The sequence below is a fragment of the Elephas maximus genome, chromosome 7 (assembly GCF_024166365.1).
Source record: "Elephas maximus indicus isolate mEleMax1 chromosome 7, mEleMax1 primary haplotype, whole genome shotgun sequence".
Lineage (NCBI taxonomy): Eukaryota > Metazoa > Chordata > Mammalia > Proboscidea > Elephantidae > Elephas > Elephas maximus.
The window spans coordinates 116,419,993-116,429,303 of record NC_064825.1 but is presented as its reverse complement, the minus strand read 5'-3'; the positions used below and the strand labels follow the sequence as shown (position 1 = coordinate 116,429,303).

The 9,311-nt window shown below is 35.9% G+C and overlaps 2 protein-coding genes across 2 annotated transcripts; both read right to left on the bottom strand.

Moving 5' to 3' along the window:
• Positions 1-474: 474 nt before the first annotated feature.
• On the bottom strand, positions 475-1,365 carry LOC126078821 (olfactory receptor 8K3-like). Its single transcript, XM_049889637.1, has one exon. The coding sequence runs from the start codon at positions 1,363-1,365 to the stop codon at positions 475-477; it is 891 nt and encodes a 296-aa protein (XP_049745594.1).
• Positions 1,366-7,848: 6,483 nt separating this feature from the next.
• Positions 7,849-8,802, bottom strand: LOC126080513 (olfactory receptor 8K3-like). The gene has a single exon (XM_049891717.1). It carries the CDS (start codon positions 8,800-8,802, stop codon positions 7,849-7,851), a length of 954 nt encoding a protein of 317 aa, XP_049747674.1.
• Between the last annotated feature and the right edge of the window lie 509 nt (positions 8,803-9,311).

Here is a 9,311-nt window from a genome sequence, read left to right as displayed (position 1 = left end):
CACCAGGGCCCCAACACATTCTTATCTACCATAAAATTTACTTAACTGTTGTATTTGTGATCCATCTCTTCACTTCAAGGAAGGGAAAAGTTTTTACACTTTTGTGCATCAGTGCATTTAGAAGAGTGACTGACACACAGGATATTTACAAATATAAGTGGAATATATTTGTGCTAGCTGGGGAAACCCTGGTGGTGTAGTGGTTAAGTGCTATGGCTGCTAACCAAAGGGTTGGCAGTTCGAAGCCACCAGGCACTCCTTGGAAACTCTATGGGGTGGTTCTACTCTGTCCTATAGGGTCTTTATGAGTCAGAATCGACTAGACGGCACCAGGTTTGGTTTTTTGGCTTATACTCTATGGATGCACACAGACAAGTTTTGAAACCCATCATGTATTTCATAGGAACCATAGGACGCATCAAACTATAGAAAAGATGTTGCATATTTTTTTCCATGCCCTGTGTAGGGCAGATTTTACATCTTTGTTCTCAAGCTATAAATCAAGGGATTCAACATGGGAATCACCAGGGTGTAAAATATGGAAGCCACTTTATCAGCCGGAAAGGAATGACTGGACTTGGGCTGCATGTATGTAAAGATTAAAGTCCCATAGAACACTATCAAGATTGTCAGGTGGGATCCACAAGTGGAGAAGGCCTTGTGCCTGCCCACAGCTGAGTTCATCCTGAGAATGGCTACAAAAATGAGCATGTAAGAAACAAGAACTATTAAAAGGGATGGAATCAAATTAATAGATGCTAAGATGAGAATGACCAATTGAATTTCATGTGTGCTTGAGCACAGCAAATATAATAAGGGGTTAATGTCACAGTAGAAATGACTGATCACATTGTATCCACAGAAGGATAAGTTAAAAATCTTCATGGTGACAAGAAGAGAAACAAACATGCAATAAATATAGAGGATTGCCACCAGCACCTGACACAACCTTTGTGACATGATGACTGTGTAGAGAAGAGGGTTACAGATGGCCACATAGCAGTCGTAGGACATTGCTGACAGAATAAATAGTTCACCATTTATGAACAAGGCAAAGAAAGCTAGCTGTGTAGCACAAAAATAATAGGAGATTGTATTTTCATCCACAACAAAATTGACTAGCATTTTAGGTCCTACAGTTGTTGAATAACCAAGATCAGCGATAGCCAGGTGTCTGAGAAAAAAGTACATGGGTGTTTGTAGAGTAGAGTCCATCTTGGTGAGGATGATGATGCCCAAATTGCCCACCACTGAGATCATGTAGATGATGAGGAACAGCCCGAACAATGGAGCCTGCAGCTCTGGGTGGTCTGTGATTCCCGTCAGAATGAATTCATTCAGCACTGTTAGATTGTGTTTGTCCATCTTGGTCTATCAGGAAAACTATTGCACATAGAGACATCAGCATAGTCAATAGGTTTTATGTAGCATCATCTGGTAGATTTTTAGTATACAAATGCAATATGCTAAATGAATAAGATAAATCCAAACTTTCCAATATACTTATTAGACATTAAACTCACCTCCCACAAATAAAGTATAGGCACATGAAGATAGAGAGAGAGGGAAAGAAAGAAAAATCGAACTTGCTATCAGTTGGGTAAAATTTGCTCCCAAAGAACATTTGTCAATGCCTGGGACATTTTGGATGTCACAACTAGGAGAAAGGTTCTACTCGTATCTAATGGAAGCCTGGGATGTTACTAAACATTCTTCTATATACAGGGTAACTCCCACACAATGACAAAATTTCTTGTCCAGAATGTCGATGTGTCAGAAGTTGAGAAACCCTGTGGTAAACTGAGATAGAGACAGACACAGAAAAAGACACAGGTGTAAGTGTACGTGAATATGTAGGTGTAGACATAATCATACATACACATGCATATATACATATACACAATACATATACATCTACATGTACATAGATGGGATTCCTGGTGGAGCAGTGGTTAAGTGCTTGGCCGATAATCAAAAAATGGGGTTTTCGAATCTATGAGCCTCTCCTTTTAAAACCTATGGAGCAGTTCTATTCTGTCCTCTAGCGTCTCTATGAATTGGAATCAACTTGATGGCAACTTTTTTTTTTTTCCATCCTTTATAGATATATGAAGCAAAAATAAAAAAGTTAAAAATTTTAATTGGTAGGCATATGGATGATTACTAAACATTCTTTTTTCATTTATATAATGACAATTACATAATGACATTTACAAAATTATTATACAAATATTAATTTCATTATAAAAGTTTCAAAGTGCAAATTCACCAAATGTGTGGAAACATTTAATATGCCTTACTTGAAAACATGGTCCTATACTCAATTACACTTAAGAGGGACATAAGAAGGGCCTAGAGCCAGCTTGTAACTACCGATTTGAAAGGACACCAACTTGGGAGCGTGAATACTATAGCTTCATAATTCTGCTACAGAATTTTTAATACCGCATATACTTCCTTTATTTTCATATTATTTAGACATAAAGATGGTGTTCAAAGATGCTTAGGAGCATTTAGCCTCTGAAACAAAGTGTGAATATTTGAAAAAATAATAATAATGTGAAAAAAAAAGGTAGGGAGATCCTAGTCTCAGCCACTATTGAAAAGTAGAATGCTCACAGAATGGACTCAGAAATCTTATTATTTTGCAATGACTTTGCCATTGAATAAAGATGGGACCCTGCAAGTGTCACTGAAACATTTCGGGTATCGGTAAAATATGGAAATAGTCTATCTTTTTACCTGCCATGAAGCCTCTGTCTTGACTCTCTCAAGTGTTTCTTAACAGGGCAGAGTGCGAAGAATTTATGGATTTTTTTTTTTTTCACCCTTGGAGACTCTCCCTGAGGAAATGCCAAGGATTGTTCCTGAAGCATTTGAAAGCTTAACAAAATACCTGAGGGTGGTTGGTTAATTGTCCAGGATATTTTGTATTCACCGGTGAACAAATATTTATTCATACAGTGTGTATGCAGGTCTATGTTCATCTATTTCATGTAGTCTTGCATTTTACTCTTTGTTAACTTTCCATTTTTACCACACGGGGATCCGGATTAAAATATTGTATCTGTAAAACAGAACTGTCAATATTCCCATTTCTACAGTGGTCTCTTCAAATGGATGACAAGTGATGAAATGCTTAAACGTTTTCTTATTGCGTTATTTAAAAGACTTAAATGAGATAAAAGTAATGCATTGTGCATGTGTGAAGTATTACTTCCTAGTTTACTGTTATTTTTGTTATTGTTGCTGTTATTGCTATTTTCAAGGTATTTTTTTTTTTCTTTTTGACCTCAGGAACAGAAATGTTTCCCTTGCTTCTCATTTCAAAGTCAATTGGCATCATGTGTTCATGTATTTGCTTGTTTGTTTTATTTTCCATCATATTTCAATATTTTATGTTTTTTTCATTCTGTCCAAACCTCATTCCAAAACTTTTTTCTCACCTTGATACATGTTCTGCTGTGGTTCATATAATGCTCTGCCATATCAACACACCCTCGGAAAGTGTGCTCTTCTGTGTGTAATGTTTCACTATGAATATATATTTACTGTGCTATAAATATTTCCGCTCCATTTTGTTATTGCAAATATTTCTAATGTATCCATTTGTCACTTTTTTTTTTTTTGCTTATTTCTCCTATATAATGTTTTTTTTTTTTTTAATGTGGCATAGTGGTTAAGAGTCTGACTGTTAACCAAAAGATCGGCAGTTCAAATCCACCAGGTGCTCCTTGGAAACGCTGTGGGGCCATTCTACTCTGCCCTATAGGGTCATTATGAGTCAGGATCGACTCGACAGCACTGGACTTTATTAGGTTATATGTATATATATATATGGCACTGGGTATATATATGTATATCTCACTGCTAACTGAAAAGCTGGCTGTTTGAACCACTAGCCTTTCCGGGGGGAAAACACCTGGACACCTGCACCCCTAAAGATTACAGCCAAGGCAATCCTATGGGACAGTTCTACTCTGTCCTATAGGTCACTATGATTTTCAATGGACTGGATGACACTTAACAAAACAAAAATTCTTGAAGGGTACATATTTTGTTGCCTCCAACAGGACATCATCTGGCTTTCTTGCTTCATGCATGTTATCAGGAAAGACCAGTTTCTGCATGAGGACATGATATTTGGTGAAGTAGAGGGCCAACAAGAACGAAAAAATCTCTCTGTGAGATGAATTGACGCAGTGGCTGCAACAATGCAATTGAACAAGCTGATGATTGTGAGGATAGGACAGGGCCAAGCAGTGTTTTCTTCTGTTTTTCATAAGGTTGCCATGAGTTGAGGTCACTCAATGGCAGGTAACAACAACCACATTTGGCGAATGACGGCTTTCACTTCCCATGATTCTATTGAGGTCCGTCCACACTGCTGTGTTCATCAATACTTTGTTCTTTTTTACTGCCGAGTATTATTTCATGTATGGATTTAGTACAGTTTAAGTATCTTTTTTTTTTTTTTTTAAGTATCTAGTCACCCATAGAAGGACATTACGGGTTGTTACTAGTTTTTAGCTATTATAAATAATGTTTCTTTGAACATTCGTGTAAGGGTTTTTATACGAACATAATTTTTCACATCTGTGGGATAAATGTCCAAGTGTGAGTTGTTTTAATTTTGACGAAGTCTAATGTATCAATTTGTATTTGTCGTCCGTATATTTGTATGTACTAGTAATTCAGTAGTTTTTATTACTGAGTGGTATTAACTTGTTGGAAAATACCACAATTTATTCATCCATTCCCAAGTAGATGAACATTTGGGTTGATTTTAGTTTTTGAGTATTACAAATAACATTGTTATGGACATTTGTTACATGGATTTATAAGGATAGATGCTGACATTTCACTTGGGTAGATATGAGTAAATTGGTTAAATTTTAGGGTAAAACTATGTTCAGCTTTTTAAGACCCTGATGCTTAAATTATTTTTTTAAGTATTTTCATCATTTTAATTTTCCGCTAGCAGTTTATGAACATTCCATTTCCCCCACATACTTACCGAACACCTAATATTCTAATAGATGTATAGAATTATGTCATTAATGTTTTAAATTGAAATTCTTTTTATGAAAATGAACATTCTTAATGCTCTTATTTGCCAGGAGAATAGCCCTATGAATAAGTGAGTGTTTTTGGGATCATTTTTGTGGGCTTTTTTTTTTATTATATTATTATTATTTTTGTGCTTTGGGGCCTATCACTGTATATGTTTTGGAGACCTGCTGGAAAAATGATAAAGAGCTGTGCGGCTAGCCAAACAAACGTTTGGCAGTTCGAACCCGCCAGCCGCTCCTTAGAAACCCTGTGGGGCAGTTCTACTTTTTCCTATAGGGTCACTATGAGTCAGAATCTAATTGACACCAATGCACCAGGGGGAGGGGGGTACATATTATGGACACAGGCCATTTATGAGATATATTTTATGAAAATATTATATTCCAGAATATAACTTGTTTTTATACAAGCATTTTGTGAAAAGCAGAAGTTTTAATATTTCAAGTGGTCAAACCTTTTATGGATTTTGCTTTTGGTGTTATATCTATGAAATCTCCAAATGTATCTATAGAATCAATGAAGGCCTACTTAAAATCCAAAAGGCTTTTTTTTTTAAACATACTTACAAGCTGAGAGTCAATTCATCAATAAATGCTAAGTTTTTTTTTAGTTCTATGACTGTATTGTAGGCTGTATTAGATTTTTTACATAAAAAAAACATGTCCTCTATCAATAAATTAAGGTTTCCTCCATCTTTTCCAATCTGGATGCTTTCTATTTATCTGTTGATTTAATTTTTTATTGCCTTCTTGTGTTGCCTAGAACAGCCACTAAAATGTGGAATAGATTTGGTGAAAGTAGGTTAACTTGTTTTGTGTCTGGTCTTACTGAGAATGTATTTAAACATTCACACCATGTGTGATGATAACTATAGGTTGTTCATGGGCACCCTCTTTAAGTTTGAGAAAGTTCCATTTTAATACTAATTTTGTCTAAGTTTTATCACAATTATTGGTACTTTTAAAGTGCTTCTCTACATCTATTTATACCACATTGTTTGCCATTTTTATTTGAACTATGGTGAATGTCATTAATTGATTTTTTAATGTAAAACTAACCATGCATTTCTGGGGCACACTTAATTTGGTGTACTATTACCTTTACACATCGCCAAAGTCAATTTCTTAATTTTTTCTTTACATTTTTCAACTATGTGCTTTGTTGTTTTCTTTTAATGACTTTGTCTGCCTTTGATATCAGGGTGAAGCTATCCTCATACAGGAAATGCAAAATACCCCTCTCTTCAGTGTGGCAGAGGAGTTTGTGTACAATTGGCTCATTCTTTTTCCCTAAATGGTTAACAGAATTTCCCAATCTAGCCATGCGAAATGATTGGGAATGGGGCGTGTTTGAAATTTCCATTTTGATACCCTCTTTCTAAATGATATTTTTCTCAGGTGTTTTCTAGTCTCTACATACATGGAAATATATCATAACCCACCTCATAGGGTCCTAATCTAAAACCCAGTTTGGATTATTTTTTTAAAAGACCACCTTAGCATATCTAAAATTTAATTTTTTTCTCATTACAAGTTTTTGGAATATTAAAAGAATAAGAATAAGAAAATATACATGGGAAGTTAGGAGGGAATATGGAGGAACTATGTCCAGAAATCATGGCAAATATATAAAATGCTATATATTACACCTCACTCACTAGAAAAACAGCATGGCCCAACCATGGGTTACCTCCTTATGCTTCTTCCAAGCAGAGTAATTGAAATGAGGAATTCAAACAGTAGATGCTGATCAAAATAAAGTGAACACACATATTCATCAAGTTTAAGAAAATTCAGCCAAACAAAAACAAGACAAAAATATAACTCATCATACAATAGACCTCTTATGCAAGGGTACATAAGCAATTAGAAAATGACTTCTAAACGAGAGTAATTATTGTTTTCTAGAGAGATAAGGATACCAAGCTATGAGACAAAAGCATGGAATTAGGAAGTACTTTCAATCGGGACAGAAAAAATGAAAACACCTGGGAACTTCTGTGGCTGACGTCAATAGATTTATCTTAACAGGTATATGCATTGATACAGGCAAAATGGGCTAACTTAGACAAAACCAGATATCGAGCTGAGCCTGTTGAATATGTTTATTTTGTTACTGTTTATATTAATATTACAATATAGTAATAATAAAAATAATAACAAAATATACAGACTCTAAGGGCTCAAATATGAAGTAATGGCACTGATAATGAAAGAGAGGGATTTCAACATTTAGAAAGTGGACATTTGATCAAATTCAGATGACTGAGTACTTCAAATCAACCCACCACACTAAGCCCTCTTTTAATCAGAATTACCCACCCAGGGCAGAGTGTGAGCAATAAAACAGAAAGTGTGTGCGAGTTTGCACGCGTGCGCGCGCACACACACACACACACACACACAGACACTTTCTACATTTTTTTTCCTACTAAATAAGGAAAACACCAGGTACTTGGAAATCATTGTGTATCTGCTAAAGTTTCAGTATCCCCCTAAAAACATTCAATTTCCTTTTTTTTTTAATCTAGCACCCCCAGCACATTCTAATATACTATCAACTTTCTTAAATATTATGCTTATAATGCATCAGTCCTGCTCAAGGAAGGCAAGGTTTTGTACTGTTTCATTTATTAATCTACTTACAGCCTTAGTAGAGCAACTGGTGGAAGGCAATATAGAAGTACATGTTATCTGTGCTTGTGGGCTTGCTATCCCCTCTGGAGGCAGAAAGAAAAAAGTGTAAAGCCCAAAATGTAATTTATATGCATCCATGTTACAATGAACGTTGAGAAAATATATTGCATAATCGTCCTAAATCCCTATGTAAGGCATATTTTACGTCTCCATTCCTCAGACTGTAGATCAAGGGATTCAACATGGGGGTCACCAGGGTGTAAAATATGGAAGCCACTTTATCAGTGTCAAAGGAATGACTGGACTTGGGCTGCAGATACATAAAGATTAGTGTCCCATAGAACACTACCACCACACTCAGGTGGAGTCCACAGGTGGAGAAGGCCTTGTGCCTGCCCTCAGCTGAGCTCAGTTTGATAATGGATACAATTATGAGTGTGTAAGAAACAAGAACTATTAGAAGGGATGAAGTCAGATCCAAAACACATAAGATGAGAATGACCAATTTAATTTCATGTGTGTCTGAGCAGAGCAAAGATAACAAGGGGAGAATGTCACAGTAGAAATGCCTGATGACATTGTGGCCACAAAAGGTTAAATTAAAAATCTTTATGGTGACCAGGAGAGAAACAAATGTGCTATAAAGATAGGAGATTGTCACCAGCACCCAACACATCCTTCGTGACATGATGACTGTGTAGCACAGAGGGTTACAGATGGCCACATAGCGGTCGTAGGACATTGCTGACAGAATAAAAAATTCACTAGCTATGAACATAATAAAGAAAGCTAGCTGTGTAGTACAAAAATAGTAGGAGATTGTATTTTCATCCACAACAAAATTTGCCAACATTTTGGGTCCCACGGCTGTTGAATAGCCAAGATCAGTGATAGCCAGGTGTCTGAGAAAAAAGTACATGGGAGTTTGTAGCTTGGAGTCTATCTTGGTGAGGATGATGATGCCCAAGTTGCCCACCATTGAGATCATGTAGATGATGAGGAACAGCCCGAACAATGGCGCCTGCAGCTCAGGACGGTCTGTGATTCCCGTCAGAATGAACTCATTCAGCACTGATAGATTGTGTTTGCCCATCTAGGTCTATCAGGAAACCTGTTCCGGGTAGAGACATCAGCATCATCAATAGCTTTTATGTAATATCATCTGGTAGATTTTTAGTATACAAAATCAGTATGAATAGTATAAATCCAAATATTCCATTTTAGGATATTTGAACATGTACATACCCAACTTCCAACAATTTGACACACGCATATACACATACACATATTAGATAGATTGATGGATACATTGATAGAAGAAACAAAAGTGAATATGTTAAGCCTTTAGGTGTTAGGTACATGGATATTTATTGCACTCTTCTTAAAATTTTTGTTTTTTTCACATACCTAAAAAAAAAATGTGGATATGTTTTGAACCCTCTCCTTCAAAATATCATGAAAACTCATATTTATAGATGGTCCAGGGTAGAGCCATCAATATACTAGACAGGTTGTGGATAGATATATAATTGGTCACATTGGAAATTATTTGTCTTTATACATGAAAACATCCCTAGAGATATATGTATATAGATGCAACCT

Excerpts from the sequence above, each read along its gene's own strand:
- LOC126078821 (XM_049889637.1), bottom strand. The coding sequence starts at position 1,365 with ATGGACAAACACAATCTAACAGTGCTGAATGAATTCATTCTGACGGGA.
- LOC126080513 (XM_049891717.1), bottom strand. The coding sequence starts at position 8,802 with ATGGGCAAACACAATCTATCAGTGCTGAATGAGTTCATTCTGACGGGA.